The 25847-nt window shown below is 44.1% G+C and overlaps 1 protein-coding gene across 1 annotated transcript in view; it reads left to right on the forward strand.

Moving 5' to 3' along the window:
• The window catches only part of LOC122542689, a 36602-nt gene extending 12933 nt beyond the window's left edge, over positions 1-23669 (forward strand). The window contains exons 3-4 of the mRNA XM_043680667.1: positions 22870-23127; positions 23247-23669. Of these exons, the coding sequence (XP_043536602.1) occupies positions 22870-23127; positions 23247-23379 (391 nt within the window). The 3' untranslated portion in view covers positions 23380-23669. The remainder of the gene's footprint in view (positions 1-22869; positions 23128-23246) is intronic.
• Positions 23670-25847: the final 2178 nt, after the last annotated feature.

Raw genomic sequence — 25847 nt, forward strand, 5'->3', positions numbered from 1 at the left:
CCAAGGAAACTTAAACACATAAATAGAAAGCGGGTCACTAACACCAGTGCTTCACCGGAGGTTCATTGATAATGTTACCTAGTATGGTGATGAAACATCTGAAAACAAACCTTCCAGCTCAGCGAGCAAACTTGCATCCAGAACCTCAACCTGAGCTACAAATACTCTCAAAACTCACTAGTTAATCACTTTAATTGTGCCATTATATCTGAATAAAAGTAAGATATATTAGCTACATACATTTAATTCTTTAACAAATTTGTTAATGTTGCTAAGGTTCACAACATGTGAGAGTAAATGGGAGGGAAATGGAAGAATTTAGCAGGAAAGTACAAGAGGCTTACACATTCAGAATTTAATAACTGTTTCATTTTAAGTGTGTCATTATACCAGGTCATGACGATGTTGAACAGTACGATTTTGCAGGATTTCAATGAATCTTTGACATGTTAAATTTTTGTACCGGTATGTATAAATATAATTTCCTACCAGTAATTCATTCTTGTTCCTCTTGCTTTTACCGTAATTCATTGTGTATTTCTTCTTTACCCAGGATTAGTTGTGCGATCAAATCGACTTCTAGTAATAATGTGGTATTTCGAACTGCAGCACGAATTTCAAAACTAGTACCCGTGTCTTAGTCCACCATATAAATTGAACCTTTAAAAATAGTCTAAAAAATTTGACTTTTACATGAGTATATATGGTACATGAATAGGAAAAGTTTGGAGGGATACAGGCCAGGCAGGTGGGACTAGTTTAATTTGGGATTATGGTCAGCATGGACTGGTTGGGCCAAAGGGTCTGTCTGTGCTGTATGATTCTATGGAGAGGCTGTAGTTGTGAAGTTACTGCATGGTTCTGGCTGTCCAGGAAACTTCCCTGCTGTTACCATTTGCATTGGTGCACCGGAAGAATTTGCAGGTTGATCATCAACTGTTTGGCTGCATCATGGCACAGACCTTCCATGGCCATCCAGCCCTGCAGTGAACTAAAGACAAACTACAGAGAAACTCAGCAGGTCAGGCAGCATCTGTGGAGAGAAAAATAGCATTAACATTTCAAGTCCAGTATGACTCTTCTTCAGAAGTTGGAGTTTGATACACAGGCTTAATTCACTTGTGCCACAAGGATCATTGGAGAGTCTAGGATTAGGGGCCATTGTCTAAACATTAGAGCCAGAGCTTTTGGAAGTAAGAATCTTCTGCACTCAACAGATGACAGAATTTTGTAATTGTCTTTTCCAAATTAGAACCATGCTAGAACAATTGTTAATTTAAAACTTGATGTTGATAGATTTTTTTGTTAACTGTAAGTATTAAAAGGGTATAATGTTGCAAGAGGGTGGGTCAGAAATTAGCCATCACTTATTGAATGGCAGGTACAAATGGCTGGATGATTCCTCCTATTTACACTTCTATTTGATTCTGTGGGTTGGAGAGTGGATGGTGATGATGGATTACCACTCATAATCATTGGCGGTCCCTCACTGACGAGGATAACTCTTTTCCACTCTCAGGGTGAGTCTGTAGGTAGTTGTACAGACCAATGCGGCTACCATAGCCCTGTTATACTTGGGAGAAAACAGTGAAAGTAGGCCACTGCTACATCAATGCCTACCCACGCTTCCTCCAAGCTTCTGCTTTTTCCCAATGGCAATCCATAGACTCATAGAGATGTACAACACGGAAGCAAATCCTTAGGTGCAACTCATCCATACCGACCAGATATCCCAACCTAATCTAGTCCCATTTGCCAGCACCCGGCCCATATCCCTCTAAACCCTTCCTATTCATATACCCATTCAGATGCCTTTTAAAGTTGCAATTGTACCAGCCTCCACCACTGTGTGAAAAAGTTGCCCCGTAGGTCCCTTTTATATTTTCCCCTTTCACCCTAAACCAATGTCATCTATTTCTGGACTCCACCACCCCTATGGAACCTGTCCATCCTCTCATGATTTTATAAATCTCTATAAGGTCACCCCTCAGCCTCCGACACTCCAAGGAAAACAGGCCCAGCCTATTCAAACTCTCCCTATAGCTCAAATCCTCCAACCCTGGCAACATCCTTGTAAATCTTTTCTGAACCCGTTCAAGTTTCACAACATCCTTCCGATAGGAAGGAGACCAGAATTGCACGCAATATTCCAAAAGTGGCCTAATCAATGCCCTGTACAGCCGCAACATGACCTTCCAACTCCTATACTCAATACTCTGACCAATAAAGGAAAGAATACCAAACGCCTTATTCACTATCCTATCTACCTGCAACTCTACTTTCAGGGAGCTATGAACCTTGTCTCCAACACTCCCCAGGACCTTACCATTAAATGTATAGGTCCTGCTGTGATTTGCTTTCCCAAAATACAGCACCTCACATTTATCTAAATTAAACTTCATCTGTCACTCCGCCCATTGGCCCATCTGATCAAGATCCAGTTGTACTCTGAAGTAACCTTCTTCACTGTCCCACCACACCTCCAATTTTGCTGTCATTTGCAAACTGACTAAGTATACCTCCTATGTTCACATCCAAATCATTTATATAAATGACCAAAAGTAGTGGATCCTTCCTTGACGTGTTTGACGTCTTCCCTGATGCCATAAACGAGTAAGGAGATGCTATAGTTAGACATGTAACCCGCTCTCACCCAAACCTTCCGCAAGCTTTTATTAGCATCCACAGTCCTCACCTTTTTGGGACAGCAATGTTGAAAATTATCCCAGCCTCCACACAGATGTAGCTGGTCTGGTATTGGTAGGTGTGCCAAAACTGCAGCTGCACTAAATCATCCTGCCCACCAGGTGTCACTAACTGCTGCCCAGATTTGAGTCTCCTGCTCCAGAGAAGGGGAAATTCCACAGTGCAGGACATTCCTGGTTCTTGCTGCCATAATCTTAATTATTTTTATCACATGATCTGCCAAAGACCAGAAAGACAAATTGCAAAGACAGCGTCATTTATGTTTCTGTACATTGATCCTTGAAGGTAGTAAGACAAAATCAGAGAATGGTTAGCACAGCGCTGGGGATCTTGGGTTGCATTGAGTACAAAAGCAGGGAAGCGATGTAGAAACGTTATCATATTCCAGCTTCAACCATATTGTGTCAACTTCTGGTCATTGCACATTAGGAGGGATATGAGGGTTCTCTAGAGTGTATGGAGGGTGATCTACCGCAATTGTCCCAGGGATGAGGAATTTAGCTACCATGCTGGGTTGGAGAAGCTGTGGTCATTTGATTAAGAGGATCTGTAACAGAGGTGTACAAATGATTTGGAGATGCCGTTGTTGGACTAGGGTGTACAAAGTAAAAAAATCACACAACACCAGGTTACAGTCCTACAGGTTTATTTGGAAGCACTAGCTTTCAAAGCGCTGCTCCTTCATCAGAGGTGTACAAGATTGTGATAGATTCACATAAGGCAGTGAAAGATAGTTCCAATCACAGATTGTACAAGGATCCACTTCGGAGTTGGAACGAGTTGGACTGAAGGGTCTGTTTCCATGTTCTATGACTGTGGATGTAATGTTTTGGGAAAGGGTTCCAGGATGGAAATGGTAGGAAGAACTTTCTTTACACAGTGAGTTGTCATGACCTGGAACAAGCTGCCTGTGAGGGACTAAAAATAAAATTGGACAGGTTATGGAGAAAATGAACCTCACAGGGTGATGAGGATGGAGCAGGGAAATGGGACTGAATGGATTGTTCTACAGAGAACCATCAAATGGCCTCTGTAATTCAACTATGAGACTTTCTGTCGAGCGTAAGGTGCTGGAAAAGCACAGCAGGTCAGGCAGCACCCGAGAAGCAGGAGAGTCAATGTTTTTCCTTCATCAGGAATGAGGATGTGAGCCGAGGGTGTGGTGGAGGCTGGAGCGGATAGGTGGGAAGGAAGATGGACAGGTAGGACAGGTCATGAGGGCGGTGCCAAGTTGGAAGGTTGAATCTGCATTAAGGTGGGAGGAGGGGGAAATGAAGAAACTGGTGAGATCCACATTGATGCCATGGGGTTGGAGGGTACCAAGGCATTCTTCCTCCAGGCATCAGGTGGTTAGGGAGTGGCAATGGAGGAGGCCCAGGACCTGCATGTCCTTGGCGGAGTGGGATGGGAAGTTGAAGTTTCGGCCATGGGGCAGTGGGGTTGATTGGTGCGGGTGTCCCGGAGATGTTCTCTGAAGCGCTCTGCGAGTAGGCGTACTGTCTCCCAATGTAGAGGAGACCGTATTGGGACCGTATACAGTAAAGGACATGTGTGGAAATGCAGGTGAAACTTTGACGGATGTGGGTCCTTGGACGGAGGTGAGGGGGGAGGTCTGGGCATAGGTTTTGCAATTCCTGCGGTGGCAGGGGGAGGTGCCGGGAGGAGAGGGTGGATTGGTGGGGGGGGGATGGGGGGTGGACCTGACGAAGGAGTCTCGGAGGGAACGGTCTTTACAGAAAGCAGATGGGGTAAGGAGGCAAATGTATCAGTGGTGGTGGGTCCGTTCGTAGGTGGCGGAAATGGTGGAGGATGATGCGAGGTAAATGGAGGTTGGTGGGGTGGAAGGTGAGGATTGGAGCTTTCTGTCCTTGTTATGGTTGAAGGGATGGTGTTCGAGGGCAGAGATGTGGGAAGTGGATGAGATGCGCTGGAGGCCATCACCAACCACGTGGGAGGGGAAATTGCAATCTTTCAAGGTCGGAGTGGAATGTGTTGGCGAAGTTGATGCATTCCACCCTGACCTTAAATTTACCTGGACCATCTCTGACACCTCCCTCCCCTTCCTGGACCTCTCCATCTCCATCAGTGACGACCGACTTGACACTGACATTTTCTACAAACCCACCGACTCCCACAGCTACCTGGATTACACCTCTTCCCACCCTACCTCTTGCAAAAATGCCATCCCGTATTAGGAAACTATGTTGCACACATTAGACAAAAGCTGACCCATCTAAAGTACTCGGACTATAGTATTTCCAGTCAATATTTGGAAAGTTAAAGACCTCCATAACAACTATCCTGTTACTCTCGCTCCTATCCAGAATTATCTTTGCTATTCTTTCCTCTACATCTCTGGAAGTATTCGGAGGCCTATAGAAAACTCCCTACAGGGTGACCTCTTCTTTCCTGTTTCTAACTTCAGCCCATACTACCTCAATAGACGAGTCCTCAAATATCCTTTCTGCCACTGTAATACTGTCCTCGACTAATAATGCCACACCTCCCCCTCTTTTGCCATGTTTTCTCTTCTTACTGAAACATCTAAATCCTGGAACCTGCAACAACCATTCCTGTCACATTTCAACTCCCCCTCCCACTCTGCCGAGGATATGGAGGTGCTGGGCCTCCTCCACCGCCGCTCCCTCACCACCAGGTGCCTGGAGGAAGAACGCCTCATCTTCCGCCTCGGAACACTTCAACCCCAGGGCATCAATGTGGATTTTAACAGTTTCCTCATTTCCCCTTCCCCCACCTCATCCTCGCTTCTAACCTCCAGCAACTCGATCCCTGACCTGTCCGGACTTGTCCGACCTGCCCAGCTCGTTTTCCACCTATCCACTCCACCCTCTCCTCCCTGACCTATCACCTTCATCTGCTCCCCCACTGACCTATTGTACTCTATGCTACTCTATCCCCACCTCCACCGTCCTCTAGCTTATCTCTCCACGCTTCAGACTCTCTGCCTTTATTCCTGATGAAGGGCTTTTGCCCGAAACGTCGATTTTGCCTGTCCTCGGATGCTGCCTGAATTGCTGTGCTCTTCCAGCACCACTGATCCAGAATCTGGTTTCCAGCATCTGCAGTCATTGTTTTTACTTACGAAGTTGATGAACTGTTCAACCTCCTTGTGGGAGCATGACGTGGCATCAATGCAGTCCTCAGTGTAGTGGAAGAAAAGGTGGGGAATGGTGCCAGAGTAACTACGGAAGATGGACTGTTCCACGTAATCGACAAAGAGTGGCATATAGGGACTGGATTTTCATGGTGAAGATGAGGCCTCATCCAGTCCCTATACACCTCCATCCGCCTTGACCAGGGCCTCTCAGCTACCTTCCTCTCAGCCCCACCCCCCTCCCATTTATCTTACCACTCCCTCGGCTCACAGCCTCATTCCTGAAACGTTGACTCTCCTGCTCCTCGGATCCTGCCTGACCTGCTGTGCTTTTCCAGCACCACACTCTCGACTCTAATCTCCAGCATCTGCAGTCCTCACTTGCACCTATGAGACTTTCTGTCTCCATTTGGCAATTGATTCCATCCCCCTTCCCCATTCAGTGCCAACTGTGACTCAGCAGATAGCACACGTGCCTCTGAGTCAAGAGATCATGAGTTTGATTCCACTCCAGCAACCTGAGCTCATTATCTGGGATAGCACAGGCAGAGCAATGCTGTGGTCAGATATATAGCCTTTCCAATGAAACCTCCTACAGTTTCACATGGTACTGTTTGAAGAAGAACAGGAGAATTTCCATTGAAGTTCTGGTCAATATGTATTCCTAATGAAGGGCTTATGCCTGAAACGTTGATTCTCCTGCTCCTCAGAGGCTGACTGACCTGCTGTGCTTTTCCAGTGCCACACTTTTCGACTCAATATTTATCCCTCAATCAATCTAAGTGATCTGAGCATCAACACATTGTTGCCTATGAGACCTTGTTGTGCATTGTGTCTAGGTTTCTTTACACTAGGCCAGTGACTACATTTCAAGGAAGTATGTCATTGACTGTAAAGCTGAGGTGTTGACAAGTAGTTGTGTCTAACAGCATCACTCATTCTGAAAAGGTGCCTCTGACGCAGTGCCTTGCAGTGGTATCTGCATGATTTACAGTAAACCCTAATGAAGAGGTATATATTTATGTGCACTTTCTCTGGTTATTTTTGCCTTCTGCCCGGTTTCAGATAGGGAAGCAGAATTTAGTGCCATTGCGCAACAGAGTTAATGCATGACTGACACTGTCAGTGTGTAACAATTTGATAATGAGTCACCCCAGCCATAGGTGAAAGTTTTGTTACTAAAATGAATATCCCTGCACATGACCCTGAGCGGAATAGAATCATACAGCTCAGAAGAAGGCCATTCAACCCATTGTGTCTGTGCTGCACTTTTGAGCTAGTCCCTCTATATTCATTTTCTTTCCATGATGTGGAGGTGCCGGTGTTGGCCTGGGGTGAACAATGTCACACGACACAGGTTATAGTCCACAGGTTTATTTGAGATCACAAGCTTTTGGAGTGCTGCCCCTTCTTCAGCTGATGAAGGAACAGCACTCTGAAAGCTTGTGATTTCAAATAGACCTGTTGGACTATAACCTGTGTTGTGTGACTTCTGACATTTTCTTTCCTACAGTCCCTTTTGAGTATTTACCCAACTGCCTTTGAAAGTTCCGATTGGACGTGTTTCCACTGCCCTTTCAGGTAGTAGCTTCCGTATCGTAACAGCTTGCTGTTTTTTACAAAAAAAATCTCTACAACTTTTGCCAATGATCTTCTGAGGCAGCAGTGACATAGTGGTAATGTCAGGATGATTTTCCTTAAAGAGATGGTTTCAAAACCCACAGAGTTTAATGGTGTTTGAATTCGGTTCAAGAATCTAGTTCACGTTAGTAATGTTGGCCATGGGATGGCTCACCGCCAGGGACCCAGGTTTGATTCCACTCTCAGGGGACTGTCTGTGTGGAGATTGCACATTCACCCCCGTATCTACGTGGGTTTCCGTTGGCTGCTCCGGATTCCTCCTGCAGTCCAAAGATACAGGTCATGGTGCATTGGACATGCAAAATTACCCATAGTGTCCAGGGATATGCAGGCTAAATGGGTTAGCCATGGGAAATGCAGGGTTATAAGATAGGGGGTGGATTCAGGTGGGCTGATCTTCTGGACAGTCAGAGGGGACCCGATGGGTTGAATGGCCTGCTTCCGCACTGCAAGGATTCTGTGATTCTATTTGTGTCCCTCTGATTGCCTCCTGCCACTAGAAACTGTTCGTTCTTATTTACTCAATGAACACCACTGGTGGAAGCACAGGACTTAGAAGCCAAATAAGAACATTCAGAAGCTCCTCAAGTCTGCTCTGCCATTCAATAAGATCATGACTGACCCACTATGTGGCTGCAACTCCTCTGTCCTGCCTGGTTCCCCAGAATCCTCAACTCACTTGGTCTATCAAACTCAGCTTTGAATAAAAAACAAGTCTGCCTCCACTTACCTTCTGGGGAAGAGAATTCCATTGATTAATGAGACTCTCCGAGAGAAATAAATTATCCCCACCTCCATCTTAAATGGTGAGGGGAATCCTTATTTTCATATTGTGTCCCCTAGTTCTAACCTTCTCCACACGAGGAAACATTCAGCCAGTACCTTTCTTGTCAAGTCCCCTCAGGATCTGATATGATTAGATTAGGTTAGATTAGATTAGATTACTTACAGTGTGGAAACAGGCCCTTCGGCCCAACAAGTCCACACCGACCCTCCGAAGAGCAACCCACCCAGACCCATTCCCCTACATTTACCCCTTCACCTAACACTACGGGCAATTTAGCAAGGCCAATTCACCTAACCTGCACATTTTTGGAAACCGGAGCACCCGGAGGAATCCCACGCAGATGCGGGGAGAATGTGCAAACTCCACACAGATAGTTGCCTGAGGCGGGAATTTAACCTGGGTCTCTGGCCCTGTGAGGCAGCAGTGCTAACCATGCTGCCTTCTAAACTCCAATGGAAAGGGTCCAGCCTGTCCAACCTTCATAGAATGACCCCAACATCTCAGGTTTCTCCTTAACATACATTTGCTTTTTGTTCTATCAACATACAACTTGCTGTAGCTTCACTCCCAATTATATCATGCATTTTCCTATTTAGGTTTCCACCGGCTATTGGCCTTTCTGGAACTTTCCAGTTATGACTTGTGCCTTGTAGATGGGTGGAGCAGGCTTTGGGGAGTCAAACTTGAAAAGTACAAACACTGGAGGATTAATTGGAGAGGTCTTGCAAAGGGTTGGCACACTCACAGAAGGACTGAATAGTCTCACCTACTATTACACGATTCTACAGTCATCAAACTGCTCCCTCTGTCTCACTAACCCCGCTTTAATTTAAAAGTTGGAATGCTACTTTTTGACTAATGGACGTAAAATTCAACTTTGAAAAGGCTGGTATGTTTAAACTTTCTGTCTCAAGGTCCACGGATGGAGTTTAACTGTGTAGGACGAAAGCTTCGTAGAAATATGAAATAAATATTGTTGCATTGGTTTTAAGGTGATGATGGAAGTGAAAGTGTGGGTGTTCTATGTGAAGGAATGGAACCATCAATAGACCTACAAAAGGAAGTTATTTGGAAAAACAACAAACCTCTAGGTTGATAAGTTGAAGCGGAAAAGCCAAGATGCTGGTTATAACATTTCATTTCTTGTTGAATAAGCAAATTGTACCTTTGCGTTCAAAAATAACCAACAATATACCTTTGTCGAGGAAGGGAGTACAGAAAACACTTGCATTGATGCATGACAACCCAATTTCTTCTATTTTTCATTCATGGGATGAGGGCATCGCTGGCTATTGACTATTCCTAATTGCCCCAGAGGGCATTTAAGAGTCAACCCCATCGGTGTTGATCTGGAGTCACGTGTAGGCCAGACCAAGTAAGGATAGCAGTTTCCTTCCCTAAAGGATATTAGTGAACCAGATGGGTTTTCCTGACAATCAGCAATGAATTCGGAGTCATCATTAGGCTCTGTGTTTTTTAAATGAATTCAAATTCCACCATCTGCTGTGGCAGGATTCAAACCCAAGTCTCCAGAAACTTTTGGGTCTCTGGGTTAACAGTGTAGTGATAATACTACTAAGCCATAATGAAGGGTTTTTGATGTGTAGACTCTATTCTGACACTTAAAGTATAACAGCCAATTTGGACACAGCAAGCGCCCACAGTGATTGGTTCATTTTTTCATGCGTCGTGAGGGATAAATCAGAATGTCAAGAACAACGTCATTGCTCCTCAAGGTAGTACCACAGGATCTTCTTCATGGGAGAGGTTGGGACTTAGAATAGAAAACCAATCTCGAAATCCTGCTGGCTCTGAAGCAGAACCTCAGGTTATTGGTGGAGAATGTCCCAAGTAAGGTCTCAGTAGGTGTGATAGTTTTGGGATTTGTAACCAGTCAGATGCACTGAGAATTAGGATTGCACAAGTGGCCAAACTTGGATCCTTTATTACTTATTATTCCTTTCCCAGCAGATTCTGTCTCTACTAGTGCACGTGATTAGTGAACCCGTCTGGTTCACCAATGTCCTTTAGGAAAGGAGACTGTCATCCTTACCTGGTCTGGCCTACACGTGACTCCAGACCAACACCGATGGGGTTGACTCTTAAGTTCCCTCTGGGGCAATTAGGGATGGGCAATAGCCAGTGATGCCCTCATCCCATGAGTGAAACTTCATAGGAACAAAGTACACCATGCAATTTTCCGCACACTTCAACAATGCATGCAGAGGGCAGCACAATTGTCTGCAGGAATCTTGATTGCTTGATTTATTGTTGTCACATGTACCGAGATACAGTGAAAAGTGTTGTTTTTGTGTGCTCTACAGGCAGATCGTATCATACAAAGTGCATCAGGGTAGCAGAACATAGTGCAGAATACAGTCTTACAGCTGCAGAGAAGGTGCAAAGAGAGAGAGATCAGAATTAATATTTGAGAGGGCCATTCAAAAGTCTGATAGCAGCAGGGGAGAAGCTCTTCTTGAATCTGTTCGTATATGCATTCAAACTTTATATCTTCTGTCCAATGGAAGAGGATGGAAGAGAGTATTACAGGGTCGGAGGGGTGTTGGGTGAAGTGGGAGGAAACAGCTAGGATCCCTTGTATTGCTGCTCAGCAACGGGGGAGAGGGTGGACCTGCTCAAGAGGTGAATGGTCTCTTCTAGTTTCAAGGCACCTACATTCTTTACTGGTTGTCTCATTCTGAATTAAGGGACACCCTTGTTAGGATTTCTTAGTAAGGAAATGTTATCCAGTCGTTCCTCCTCAGGAGGAGAGTCTGATGACACTAACTTCTCTTGGTAATATACCTCTCAGGACCACAAGAACGTAATGGTCCCAGTAGAGACATCCTTCGACTGTGAAACTGTGCACAGCACAGTTGCTGGTTGGTCAGTGTTAATGTGGAAAGTCCCATCATGAACATGTCTTGAGTCTGATATAACATCTGGGCTAATTTACTCTGATGGGACTTTTAGTTCTTAGGCTATTGGATACCAGGCAAGTCTTCAAATGACAAAATGTCCTCCTCAGCCACCAGGCCTCCTGAGATTATAACTCCTGAATTAACAAAATGTGAGTCAGTCATTCAACAGCGGTGCTGGGGGAGGGCATGTGTAGGTCATGCAGTAGTGACTCATGAAATATTTCAAATAAAGTTCTGTGTTGAATACACATTTGAAATATAAGTTCCTACTGTGCAGTGTAAATGAGAATCCGCACGCGCTGTTTCAGTAACGGGATGACTCTTGGTAAAGTACAACATCACGTCCACTTGCCAGATATTACAGCGATGAAATGTACTACACACATCCACTGAGTAGAGAGAGAACGCTCTCATTACTGGTAACATCACATTCTGCCCCAAATCGTAAATGTCCTTAGTTTGCAAAAAGTGAGCATTTTCTCACATACAATAATTAAGCTGTCCACTTACAATCATAGAGATGTACAGCACGGAAACAGATCCTACGGTCCAACTTGTCCATGCCAACCAGATATCCTAAATTAATCTAGTCCCATTTGCCAGCATTTGGCCCATGTCCCTCTAAGCCCTTCCTATTCATATACCCATCCAGATGCCTTTGAAAAGCTGTAATTGTACCAGCCTTCAACAGCTCATTCCATGCACGCACCACCCTCTGCGTGAAAAATTTCCTCCAAGTCCCTTTTAAATCTTGTCCCTCTCACCTCAAACCTATGCCCTCCAGTTTTGGACTCCCCTACCCAGGGGAAAGACTTTGTCTATTTAGCCAATCCATGCCCCTTATGATTTTATAAACCTCTATAAGGTCACCCTCCAGTGAGAATAGCCCTGCCTATTCAGCCTCTCCCTGTACCTCAAGCCCTCCAGTCCAAGCAACATCCTTGTAAATCTTTTCTGCACCCTTTCAAGTTTAACAATTTCCTTCCTTTGCAAAGGTGACCAGAATTGTATGCCATATTCTAAAAGTGGCCTCATCCATGCTTTTTACGGCTGCAGTGTGACATCCCAACTCTAATATTCAGTTCTGACCAATGAATAAACGCAAATGTCCAGGCTGAGACACCCAGTGTCTGTACCAGAGGAGCTGTGACATTGAATTGTAGTCCCTTCTATCTTCTAATGGGAAGGTAAATAAAGCAAAAAATCACATAGCTCCAATGAAAAGGAGGGCAAGAACATTCTGACTCCATGACCGAGAAAATATGGTCTGAGAGAAAGTGAAGATAAGCAGATGCAGGAGGGTCCAAGTCGAAAAGTACAGCAGACAGTCACCCGAGGGTGGAATCGAACCGGGGTCCCTGGCACTGTAAGGCAGCAGTACTGACCAGTGAGCCACCCTGCTAGTCTTAAGACCCACGGACTGCTACAGTCTAGAATGAGAGTCTTGAAAATATGTGGGCCTGAAGACATGAAAAAGATAGTTTAGTCCTTATCAAATGTAATTATAAGATCAGAGCCTGGTGTAGCTAAGATTACCATATATTGCAATATTTAATATTAATGTGTAATAACTAGCTTTACTTTGATGTCTAAGCCTGGAGACAGTTCTTCACTTTGCCTTCTTCTTGCCCAGTCTGTGAAGAATAAAAGAACAAGTGTAGCTACAACAAGCAACAATTTTCCCTCCAAGCTGCATGGCCATACAGATGCTGGGATGCTCTGCAGGCACTGATCAGCGCGTCAAAGAAAGGCTTCTGCTTCTAGAACCCACTGCAGTGCATGGACTTCGGTCTGCACAGTGGCAAAACAATTCACAGGCAACACTGGGTGGCTGACATATGAGCTTCCCATCAACATTACGTTTCCCTCCAAAGTCACACAGACCCCATCCCAACTTAGGGTATAGATCATTCATTGTTTCATTGTTGCTGGGTCAAAATCATGGAAGTCCCACAACATTTAAAAGGCATTTGGGTTTATGAGTAAAAGGTTTAGAGGGATATGGGCCAAGTGCTGGCAAATGGGTCGAGATTAATTTAGGATATCTGAAGAGTCTGTTTCCGTATCGTACAACTCCATGACTCTAACCTAAAGGAAAATAAAGACTGAACTTGCATTTATGTAGCACTTCCACAACCCTAGGAAGTCCCAAATCTACAGCTGTACAAAGCCCGAGTTAGTCCACTTTTGACGACTCTCAGAGTTCTGGATTTCAGGAAGAACATATTGGCCTTGGAGAGAGTTAATGAAGATATACATGGGACTCCAAGCGTTTGGATGCAAGGTGAGAGGAAACAAATCAGAATTGTCATCCCTGGAATTCAGATGGTTTCCAAGATATTCAGAGAAACTGTTGGAGTTAAACTGGGAAAAATTATTTCCATTGGTTTAGGAGTTTAGGACGAGGACCCAGAGTCTAAAATTTAGAACCAAGTGTGAAATTAGGAAACACTTAAATGCACAGAGGGTGCTGGACATTTGGAACTCTTTTCCACAAATAATTGGTGATCGATCAATTAATAATTGCAAAACAGAAATTTTGATAGATTTTCATGAACTGGAGGTATATATACAGAGCAACCATAAACTCAGTGGATGGTGGCACTGGCCCATAGGACTGAATGGCCTACTTTTGTTCCCATGTCCCTGAGCACTTTACAAGCATTTGCAAACATTTGAGGTATGGTCCTCACTTAATGTGAGGACAATGCAAGTGGGAAATGTAAAGTTTCCCAGCCTTGGCAGTTGGGAATGTCAGTGGTTAGGGGACAGGATGGGGCCCACACTCTATAGCTCAGACACCCTCCTGAAGGTTATTGACAACCACTCAAAGAGAATCATTGGTCAAAAGCACAGGCCACAGGCCATACATTTCATTTAGTCATAAGAAGTGAGAACTGAAATGTCAGCTCTCATCTCACCTACAGCTTGGACTTTCCCTAGTCAGTGTCTGACATCTCCTAAATTCTAGTTTTGCTATGATGTGCCTCTCGCTGATCAGTCCAGCAGAATAAAACGAAAAGGACTTCCACTGATATAAAGCTTTTCACAGCATCAGAACAACCCAAAGCATTTGGCAGCCCCATGATGTGATATTGCAGCGTTGTCACGGTGGTTACGTAGGAAACATTTGCACATAGCAAGATCCCACAAACTCACAAGTTGCAAAGCTATCATGACCAGATCATCTTCATTTTTAATGAATATTAAAATATTAAAATCAGGAGAAGAATAGGCTGCTTGGCCCCTCAAGTGACTGATGTACTGTTCACAAGACCATGGGCTGATTGGGGCTTCAACTCCACGTTCCTGCCTGATAACCTTTGACTTCCCTGTCAGTCAAGGATCTACCTTAGGAATATCCAATGATTCCATCTCCACCACCCTCTGGGGAAGACAGTGGAGTCCTCAACCAGCCGTGATCTTGCAACCATCAGAGCTACCTTGAATGGCCTCCCAGCATCCTGCTGCCATCACATGATAACCAGCCAATTGCAGACTCAAAGATGAAGTGGTTGGCCAGTTGTGCAGAGGGGACTGTCAGACAGTCACCAATCCCATCATCACCTCACAGGGCTGAAGGTCCAAGCGCCATGTTTGAAGGGTATGTGGGTGGGGATTCATTGCCTGCAATTCAAGAGCTGCTTTGATGATGGCTCTTTATTGATTCTTCTTCAAAACAGCAACATTTCCCATTTGCCAATGATGGCAACTCCACCAAGAGGCTCTCCTCTTTGTAATCTGATACCTTTTAACCCAGCAGGGAGCCCTGCACAATGCAACAGCCACATATTGGTCTCCATCCACAACATTGTGGACATCTCCATCCTTGACCTTCCACTGCAGAGACCTGTTTGTATTGTCCCTGGGCAGTGCTGTAGTGTCTGTAACTGGACAGCCTCATAAACTTGATACAGTATCATACAGGATATGATGACATCTATCGCTTGATACAGCAGTTGGAATGCGTTAGTAGAAACGCATTCTGCATTGTGTATGTAGAAACATAAAGACATCGAAAATAGGTGCAGGCCACTTGGCCCTTTGAGCCTGTACCACCTTTCGATATGATCGTGGCTGACCATGCAATCTCAGTATCCCACTCCCACTTTCACTCCATACCCCTCAATCCCTTTAGCTGCAAGGGCCATATCCAGCTCCCTCCTGAATATATCTAATGAATCAGCTTTCTGTGGGAGAGAATTCCACAGGTTCACAACTCTCTGAGTGAAGAAATTCTTACTCATCCCAGTCTAACTTGATTGAGTTTTTTGAAGAAGCAATGAAGAGGATTAATGAGGGCAGAGCACTGGACATGACCTATATGGTCTTCAGTAAAGCGTTCAACAAGGTTCCTCACAGTAGACTGGTTAGCAAGATTAGATCACATGGAATACATGGAGAACTAGCCATTTGGATGCAGAACTGGCTCAAAGGTAGAAGACAGAGAGTGGTGGTGGAGGGTTGCTTTTCAGACAGGTTAGGAAGGGTTTACAGGCTTAGGGGCTAAGTGCTGGCAAATGGGATGAGATTAATTTAGGATATCTGGTCGATTTGGACAAGTTGGACCAGAAGGATCTGTTTCTGTGCTATACAGCTCTATGACTCTTGAATGGCTTACCTGTTATTCTTAGACTGTGACCCCTAGTTCTGGACCTCCCCAACATAGGGAACACTCTTGCCACATGAATTGGAAGGGGATTAATAAACTGGCAGGGAGATTTGCTAAAGCTGCTCGGGAGGATTTAAATTAGTAAAGTGGGAGTTGGGACCCAGGGAGATAGTGAGGAAAGAGATCAATCTGAGACTGGTACAGTTGAGAACAGAAGTGAATCAAGATCAGGGCAGGCAGGACAAAGCAGAGAACATGGCAGCACTGATAAATTAAACTGCATTTATTTCAATGCAAGGAGCCTAACAGGGAAGGCAGATGAACTCAGGGCATGGTTAGGAACATGGGACTGGGATACCATAGCAATTACAAAAATGTGGCTCAGAGATGGGCAGGACTGGCAGCTTAATGTTCCAGGATACAAATGTGACAAGAAGGATAGAAAGGGAGGCAAGAGAGGAGGGGGAGTGGCGTTTTTGATAAAGGATAGCATTACAGCTGTGCTGAGGGAGGATATTCCCCGAAATACATCCAGGGAAGCTATTTGGGTGGAACTAAGAAATAAGAAAAGGATGATCACCGTATTGGGGTTGTACTATAGAGCCCTGAATAGTCAGCAGGAGATTTCAGTTATCTGTAAGAATAATAGGGTGACTATGGTCGTGGATTTTAACTTTCCCAAACATAGATTGGGACTGCCGTAGTATTAAGGTTTAGATAGGAATTTGTTAAGTGTGTACAACAAACTTTTCTGATTCAGTATGTGAATGTACCTACTAAAGAAGGTGCAAAACGTGACCTACTCTTGGGAAATAAGGCAGGGCAGGTGACTAAGGTGTCAATGGGGGAGCACTTTGCGGCCAGCGGCCATAATTCTATTCATTTTAACATAGTGATGGAAAAGGATAGACCAGATTTAAAAGTTGAAGTTTGAAATTGGAGGAAGGCTAATTTCGACAGTTATGAGACAAGAACTTTCAAAAGCTGATTGGGGGCAGATGTTCGCAGGTAAAGGGACGGCTGGAAAATGGGAAGCCTTCGAAATTAGATAACAAGTGTCCAGAGACAATATATTCCTGTTAGTGTGGAAGGAAAGGCTGGTAGGTATAGGGAATGCTAGATGACTGGGGAAATTGAGGGTTTGGTTAAGAAAAAGAAGAAAGCCTATGTCAGGTATAGATCAAATGAATCTATAAAAGAGTGTAAAGGCAGTAGGAGTATACCTAAGAAGGAAATCAGGAGGGCAAAAAGGGGGCATGAGATAGCTTTGGCAAATAGAATTAAGGAGAATCCAAACAGTTTTTACAAACACGTTAAGGACAAAAGGGTAACTAGGGAGAGAATAGGGCCCCTCAAAGATCAGCAAGGCAGCCTTTGTGTGGAGCCGCAGGAGATGGGAGAGATACTAAACGAGTATTTTGCATCAGTGTTTACTGTGGAGAAGGACATGGAAGATATAGAAAGTAGGGAAGCAGATGGTGACATCTTGAAAAATGTCCATATTACAGAGGGAGGAAGTGCTGGATGTCTTGAAATGCATAAAAATGGATAAATCCCCAGGACCTGATCAGATGTACTCTAGAATGCTGTGGGAAGCTAGGGAAGTGATTGCTGGGACCCTTGCTGAGATATTTGTATCATCAATAGTCACTTCTGAGATGCTGGAAGACTGGAGGTTGGCTAATGTGGGACCACTATTTAGGAAAGGTGATAAGAACTGGGAACTATAGACCGGTGAGCTTGGCATCAGTGGTGGGCAAGTTGTTGGAGGCAATCGTGAGGGACAGGATTTACACATATTCAGAAAGGCAAGGATTGATTGAGGTTGGTCAACATGTCTTTGCCTTGGGAAATCATGTCTCACAAACTTGATTGAGCTTTTTGAAGAAGTAACAAAGAAGATTGATGAGAGCAGAGTGGTGGGTGTGATCTACATGGACTTCAGAAAGGCATTCAACAAGGTTCCCCATGGGAAACTGGTTAGCAAGATTAGATCTCATGGAATACAGGGAAAATTAGTCATTTGGATACAGAACTGGCTCAAAGGTAGAAGACAGAGGGTAGTAGTGGAGGGTTGTTTTTCAGGTTGGAGGCCTGTGTCTAGTGGAATGCCACAAAGATTGGTGCTGGGTCCACTACTTTTTGTCATTTACATAAATGATTTGGATGTGAACATATAGTTAGTAAGTTTGCAGATGACACCAAAATGGAGGTGTAGTGGACAGCGAAGAAGGTTACCTCGGATTGCAATAAGATCTTAATCAGATGGGCCAATGGGCTGAGGAGTGGCAGATGGAGTTTAATTTATATAAATGTGAGATGTTGCATTGTGGGAAAGCAAATCAGATGACACCAAAATTGGAGGTGTAGTGGACAGCGAAGAAGGTTACCTCGGATTGCAATAGGATCTTAATCAGATAGGCCAATGGGCTGAGGAGTGGCAGATGGAGTTTAATTTATATAAATGTGAGATGTTGCATTGTGGGAAAGCAAATCTTAGCAGGAGTTATACAGTTAATGGTAAGGTGCTAGGGAGCATTGCTGCACAAAGAGACCTTGGAGTGCAGGTTCATAACTCCTTGAAAGTAGAGACACAGGGTGGATAGGATAGTGAAGGCGATGTTTGGTATGCTTTCCTTTATTGGTCAGAGCATTGAGTACAGGAGTTGGGAGGTCATGTTACGGCTGTATAGGACGTAGGTTAGGCCACTTTTGGAATATTGCATGCAATTCTGGTCTCCTTCCTATTGAAAGGGTTCAGCAAAGATTTACAAGGATGTTGCCAGGGTTGGAGGATTAAGATTTACAAGGATGTTGCCAGGGTTGGAGGATTTGAGCTATAGGGAGAGGCTGAATAAACTGGGGCTATTTTCCCTAGAGCGTCGGAGGCTGAGGGGTGACCTTATAGTGGTTTATAAAATCATGAAGGGCCTGGATAGGGTAAATTGTCAAAGTCTTTTCCCTGGATGGTGGAGTCCAGAACTAGAGGGCATGGATTTAGGGTGAGAGGGGAAAGATATAAAAGGGATCTGAGGGGCAATGTTTTCACGCAGTGGGTAGTGCGTGTATGGAATGAGCTGCCAGAGGAAGTGGTGGAGGCTGGTACAATTAGAGCATTTGAAAGGCATCTGGATATATGAATAGGAAGGGTTTAGAGGGATATGGGCCAAGTGCTGGCAAGTGGGACTAGATTAGTTTAGGATATCTGGTCGGCATTGCCAAGTTGGACCAAAGGGTCTGTTTCCATGCTATACATCTCTATGACTCTACAAGATATATGGGAAAACCACCACCTTCAAGCCACTCACTTTCCTGACTTGGAAACACATCGCTGTTCCTTCATTGTCGCTGGGTCAAAATCCTGGAATTTCCTCCCCACAGCAAGTGGATTGCAGCAGTTCAAGAAAGCAGCCCATCACTCCTTTCTCAAGGGTAACGACGGACAGGCAATAAAATGCTGGCCCAGCCAGTGATGCCCTCATCCCACAAATGCATAAAGATAAAACAAAACTGCCTTTGACCCATCACGACTCTGAAGGTTCGTGTTTCTTGTTTGTCACAGAGCTAATGACAAAGACCTCATTTAACGTGGTAAAAAAATGCCACAATAAGTCTGTGAGACTTGCTAATGCATTATAAAACGAGTTCTTACCACTGACTGCTGGAAAGCTTAAAATGCCACAACCGTAAATTCCAACTTTCCTCCCACTGTCGGGAAGCTGATTCTTCGCCTCCTGCATAAATAACACTATTGCCTTCCTATTTTCTTGTTGCCATTAGTGGTACTGGAGTTTTGTCAGGGTCAGATGCTGATTGATCAATGTTATTGTAATATTTCTGGCATAGCCCTAAAACTCCGGGGATGTGAGTTCAAATCTCATCTTGGCAACCAGAGAAATTTAAATTTGATTCTTAAAAATCTAGATTTTTTTAAAGTTAAAAATCACGTGACACCAGGTTATAGTCCAACTGGTTTAATTGGAAGCACTAGCTTTCGGAGTGCTGCTCCTTCATCAGGTGTTTGTGAGCAGCGCTCCGAAAGCTAGTGCTTCCAATTAAACCTGTTGGACTATAACCTGGTGTTGTGTGATTTTTTTAACTTTGTGCACCCTAGATTTGTAAACACTTCCCGTAAAAATGACCATAAAAACCATCATTGATTGGCATCAAAATCCATCTAGTTCACTAATGTCCTTTAAGGGAAGGAAATCTGACATCCTTACCCAGGCTGGTCTTGCATTCATTGCTCAGATCTTAGAGTATAGGAGTTGCAACGTTATGTTGTGGTTGTACAGGACTATGGTGAGGCTTCTTCTGGACTACTGTGTCCAGTTCCAGTCACCCTGTTATAGGAAGGATACTATTAAACTGGCGCAGGTTCAATAGAAATTTACCAGGATGTTGCCAGGATTGGAGGATGTGAGTTATATGGAGATTCTGGATAGACTGGCATTTTTTTCACAGGAGCGTAGGTTGAGAAGTGACCTTGCAATGATTTACAAAGCCAAGAGGGGTATAGATAAGGTGAATGGCAGGCATCTTTTCCCTAGGGTAGGGTATTTCAAGGCTAGAAAGCATATTATTAAGATGAGAAGAGAAAGATTTAAAATGGGCACAAGGGGCAATTTCTTTTACACAGAGAATGGTCCATGTGTGGAATGAACATCCAGAGCAAGTGGTGGATGGCGGTGTTGTTACAACGTGTAAGAGATATTTAGATAAGTACACGAATAGGAAAGGTTTGGAGGAACATGGTCCAAGTGCAGGCAGGTGGGACTAGTTTAATTTGGGATTATGGTCAGCATGGACTGGTTGGACCGAAGGGTCTGTTTCCATGCTGTATGGCTTTATCACTGTACATGCTACCCAGGACCCATTGAAATGCCTGACCTTGCCATTCAGTTCAAAGGCAGTCAGGGATAGACAACAAATGCTGACCTTGTTAGTGATACCCACGTACCATGAAAGAAAGAGAAACAACTGTTTATTTTTATACAATTTTCCATTCCACGATCAAATGGAATCCCTCGCAAAAATGGTCATGTGGTTAGACGTATTAATGGCGCCAGTTAGCATTTGTGGTTTGTTGGCAGGTTTTGCTCAGTGTTTTGTGTGTGTGTGTGTGTGTATATGTGTGTGCATATGGCTGTGTGCTTGTGTGTGTGTGTTTATGTGTATGTGTATGTGTATGTCTGTCTGTGTGTATGTATGTGTGTTTTGGGTCAAATCTGGAACCTGGAAGGTATGTGTCACATTGGGTCATTACCATGGCAACAGGTCTGGCTCTAGGCCAAGCTAGGCTGAGAAGTGGTAGTTTCTCTGTTGACATATTCCATTGACTCATCTGTCTGCTCTTAATTTAGTTCTTATTTTCCAAGCCCCCACTGGCCCTTCACCACAAAATGGAAAAAAAGAAGTATCATGAAAATATTTCTCAGTTTTCAAGAATTTCCAGCTACAGATTCATACTGGATTGTTTTAAACTTTTGTTTTGAATTTTTTTTTGTCGGTCTACACCTACACATCTGAGCACAGAAAGTCACGAAGGTGTCACAGGTTCAGTGTGTGGGAGACTGCAGCACAAGCAACCAGCCTGATTTCCTGTTTGTTGTTGAGGTTATAGTATGGGTTTAGACAACCTCGGGTTTGACTGTTTAACCTTAGTACTGGATCAATGACAAATCAAAGCAGCTCACATTGGACACACAACCTAGATTCAGGTCATTTGGCCCAATCAGTCCATGCTGGTATTTATACTCCACTTGAGCCTCCTCCCAACATCCAATTCTATCACTGCCATCCTCAATGACCTCATGTACTTAACCAGCTTTCCCTTAAATGTATCTGTATTGTTCACTTCAGCCACTCCCTCTGAGAGCCACACTCTCTGAGTGAAGAAGTTTCTTCTGAATTCTGGATTGGATTTCTTGGGGACTATCGTGTATTGGTGGCCTCACATTGTGCACTTCCCCACAAGAGGGAACATTCTGTCCGTGTCCACTCTGAATCATAAACGTGTCATGGTGCAGAAGGAGGCCATGGGGCCCATCGTTACGTGTGTCAATCTCCTGCTTTTCCCCCGTACATTATTTTTTAGAAATGCTTCATTTGAACCTGCATCCACCACTCGATCACAACCTTTTGTCGTTTTGAAGACCTTTATTACATTGTTTTTTAAGAGAGAAGAAATAGCCTATCAACTATTTCCCTGATGTGTCTGGTCACATTTCTGATCGCCTCTTTGAAAACCTTCTCTGTACTGTCTCCAGTGCACCCCCTTTCCTTTCCACAATATGGCCAACAGATCTGAGAGCAGTACGGATACTTCCTCTATAACGCAATTACTGCATTCTTGATCAATCCTACCTTACAGAAAAATCACACTTCAGAAGCGTTGCTTAAAGTGTTGATGATGTAATCGCATTACAGACAACATACATTTTAAAAGTTCACACTTTATCATAGAATCCCTACAGTGTGGAAACAGGCCCTTCAGCCCAACAAATCCACACCGACCCTCCAAAGAGTACCCCACCCAGACCCATTCCCCTACATTTCCCCTGACTAATGTACCTAACCTACACATCCCTCAACACTACGGGGCAATTTACCATGGCCAATCCACCCTAACCTGCACATCTTTGGACTGTGGGAGGAAACTAGAGCACCTGGAGGAAACCCACATGGACACAGGGAGAGTGTGCAAACTCCACACAGACAGTTGCCCGAGGCTGGAATCAAACCCGAGTCTCTGGCGCTGTGAGGCAGCAGTGCTAACCACTGAGGCACCACGCCACCCTAAATTCTTCAATCATGTTACTGTGAATTCACATGAACGATACACACGTTATAGCAGAACGACCTGTTATTTTAAGACCTAAACAAGCTCAATATAGATTTAGCATAACCTCCTTACTCCAAGCACAGCCCTCCAGAAATAATGCCTGGCATTTGTTTTTTTTTTATAACTTTACCAACCTGTAATGCAACTTTTAGTCACTGATGTATTTATCCAAGATCCCTGTGTTCCTCACCCAGGTTCACAACTTCCAGGTAATAAGCGACGTCTTTATTCTTCCTTATGCAGAGGGTCGAAACTCTGTTTTTCAGAGGTCCAGGCACACATGGAAAATCTCATCCAATGGACTCCGTTTACAAACAAAAAAACGGACAGACTTGTACCAGTCGGTCTCGCCCACGCAACCACAGTCCTGTTTTATCATAACCCACACGCCTCTGACTGTCATCTGAAATATCCCAGGAAAGGCAAAATCAGAGATTGGAACTCAGACCAGAATTTTGCAAAAACGAGAAGGTCTGGCCAGTTCCTCTCTGAGACATCCAGGTGAGCATACTCAACCAGGGAAATCCCAAGATCCATCAATCTTAGAATGTTAACTCTGTTTTTCTGTCCACAGATACTGCCAGACTTCTATCTCAGCACTCTTTTTGTTTTGTTTCCAGGAAATCACCTGGCCCTATCTTTAGTAACAGTTCACCCTCAGTCAGAAACAAATCTCATCCTCGAACGGCTTCAAGCTTTTGGCATCCGCAGTTCAAGAAAACATTTTTTTTCAAAAGGCCCACTCCTGTCTGAAAATAGAACATGTCCTGCTATTTGACCTCAGTTAGCCTAAAACTGTGACAACCCCTCTTCTCTAACTTGCTTGATGAGGTAAAATGGTGATCAAAAGTACATTCTGTCCTTGAGTATTGCTGAAAGAAAAGACTTGGCATGAAAGGGTCAGTACAAGAGGGAAAGCCAAACAGATTAAGCCTATGTCTACTGGGGGTTTAGAAGAACTAAAGGTAATCTTATTCCTGATGAGGGGCTTATGCCCGAAACGTCAACCCTCCTGCTCCTTGAATGCTGCCTACCTGCTGTGTTTTTCCAGCGCCACCCTTTTCACCTCTGATTTTATTGAATCCCTACAGTACAGGAACAGGCCATTCAGCCCATCAAGTCCAAACCGACCTTCAACAAGCATCCCACCCAACCCATCCTATCCCTGCTAACCCACCTAGCCTGCACATCCCTGAACACTACAGGGCAATTTAGCATAGCCATTCCATGGTGGATTGGATGGGGTGAATATTTTGAAAAAGGGCTCATAAATCCTTGGACTGCAGGAGGAAACCAGAGGAAACCCATGCAGACATGGGGAGAACGTGTAAACTCCACACAGTCAGTCACCCAAGGCTGGAATTGAACCCAGATCCCTGGCACTGTGAGGTAGCAGCGCTGACCATGGAGCCACCCTTCAAGATCTTGAGGGGGTTGGATGGGTGAACATTTGAAAAAGGGCTCATAACATCAGCATGACAGGACCCTCTTTGAGATGAGGAAAGTCTTCTTTAGAAAGGAGCGGAGTGGCCCTGGTAAAACACAAAGTATCAGCGAACGAATTATTGAGAAGTAAATGCTGATTGATAATGCTGTCAATGACCCTTTCCAACACTCTGCTGATGGAAAGAGAGCTGACTGAAGGTGTGTAATTGACTGGGTGAGATTTGTCCTGTTTTTTCTATACAGGTCATACCGAAGCAATCTTCCACATTGTTGGTTATACTGGAACAGCTTAGTTCAGGGAAACAGCTCGTTTTGGAGCGGAAGCCTTCAATACAATAGCTGAAATATTGTGATAGCCCACAGCCTTTGCATATCCAGCCCCTGCAGCCATTTCTTGATATCGTGTGGAGTGAATCAACTGAGATGTGGCACAGTGGCCCTGTGGCTAGCACTGCTGCCTCACAGCACCAGGGACCTAGGTTCAATCCAGCCGCGGGCGACTGTCTGTGTGGAGTTTGCACATTCTCCCCGTGTCTACGTGGGGTTGCTCCCACTATCCAAAAATGTGTGGGTCAGGTGAATTGGCCATGCTAAATTGCCCATAGTGTTAGGTGCATTAGTCAAGGTAAATGTAGGGTAGGGGAATGGGTCTGGGTGGGTTACTCTCTGGGGTGTTGGTGTGGACTTGTTAGGCCAAAGGGCCCGTTTCCATACTGTAGGGATTCTAATCTAAATTGCCCGTTGTGCAGGTCAGGTGCATTAAACAGGGGTAAATGTAGGGGAGTTGCTTACACTTTGGAGGTTTGGTTGGCCCAAAGGACCTGTTTCCATACTGTAGAGATTCAATGATGCAAAGTTTTAATACTGGCTTGTTCAGAAGAAACACTTCAACACAGCCCCTGTAACCACAAAAGAGCAGTATCTTTCTTTTTATAGATATTTTTATTGAAAATTTAACATAATTTTATAAGTTTACAAATTAAAAAAACCCAAGTATAAACATTGATATACAATTAAATCTTAAATAAATAATAACCAAAATTTAACAAAAGAAAAATACCAAGAAAAAAACAAAACTCAACTAACTACTAATCTAACCTACAACTAACCAGAGTGTATAATTAAGTCTCTTACATTATTCAAGTAAGAGAGAAAAAAAACAACGGATAACACAGAAATTGGTTAGTGAGATACATGCTCGGAATGTATTAACATCAAATGTAACAAAACTCGTATTCGTGCGGGATTCCTCTCCCAAGGGGCCCCGGACCAGCCAGGTTCGCCATCTCAATTAAATAAAAGCCCTTGTTAGGATGGCCGAAATATCTGTATTTACATAATTCAAGAAGGGCTGCCATATTTTATGGAATAATGCAGTCTTTTGGTGCACCATATTTGTAAGGAAGTCAAGGGGAATACATTCCATAATTAATCTGTGCCAATTTGAAAGTCATGGGGGGCCCTCAGCCACCCAGTTAACCAAAATATTTTTCCTTGCACAGAAAGAGAGAATAGAAAATAATCTCTTCCCGCGTATATCCAGTGAGGGTAAGTTCGAAAAGCCCAAAAGGAGAGATACAGGGTCCACTCTAATTTCCAGTGATTCTTCTGGTGTTTTCCCAAATGTCATTCCACGTTTCTATAGAGATTTCTAGTCCCAAATCCTGATCCCATATTTTAAGCAGATTGTTCATATCTCCCGATACTTTATCATGTAATAAATGATAAATAGTACTGACGGAAGGTACCCCCATTGGCCATAGCACTCTACATTC

The sequence above is a fragment of the Chiloscyllium plagiosum genome, chromosome 41 (genome assembly GCF_004010195.1).
Source record: "Chiloscyllium plagiosum isolate BGI_BamShark_2017 chromosome 41, ASM401019v2, whole genome shotgun sequence".
In the NCBI taxonomy this organism is placed as follows: Eukaryota; Metazoa; Chordata; class Chondrichthyes; order Orectolobiformes; family Hemiscylliidae; genus Chiloscyllium; species Chiloscyllium plagiosum.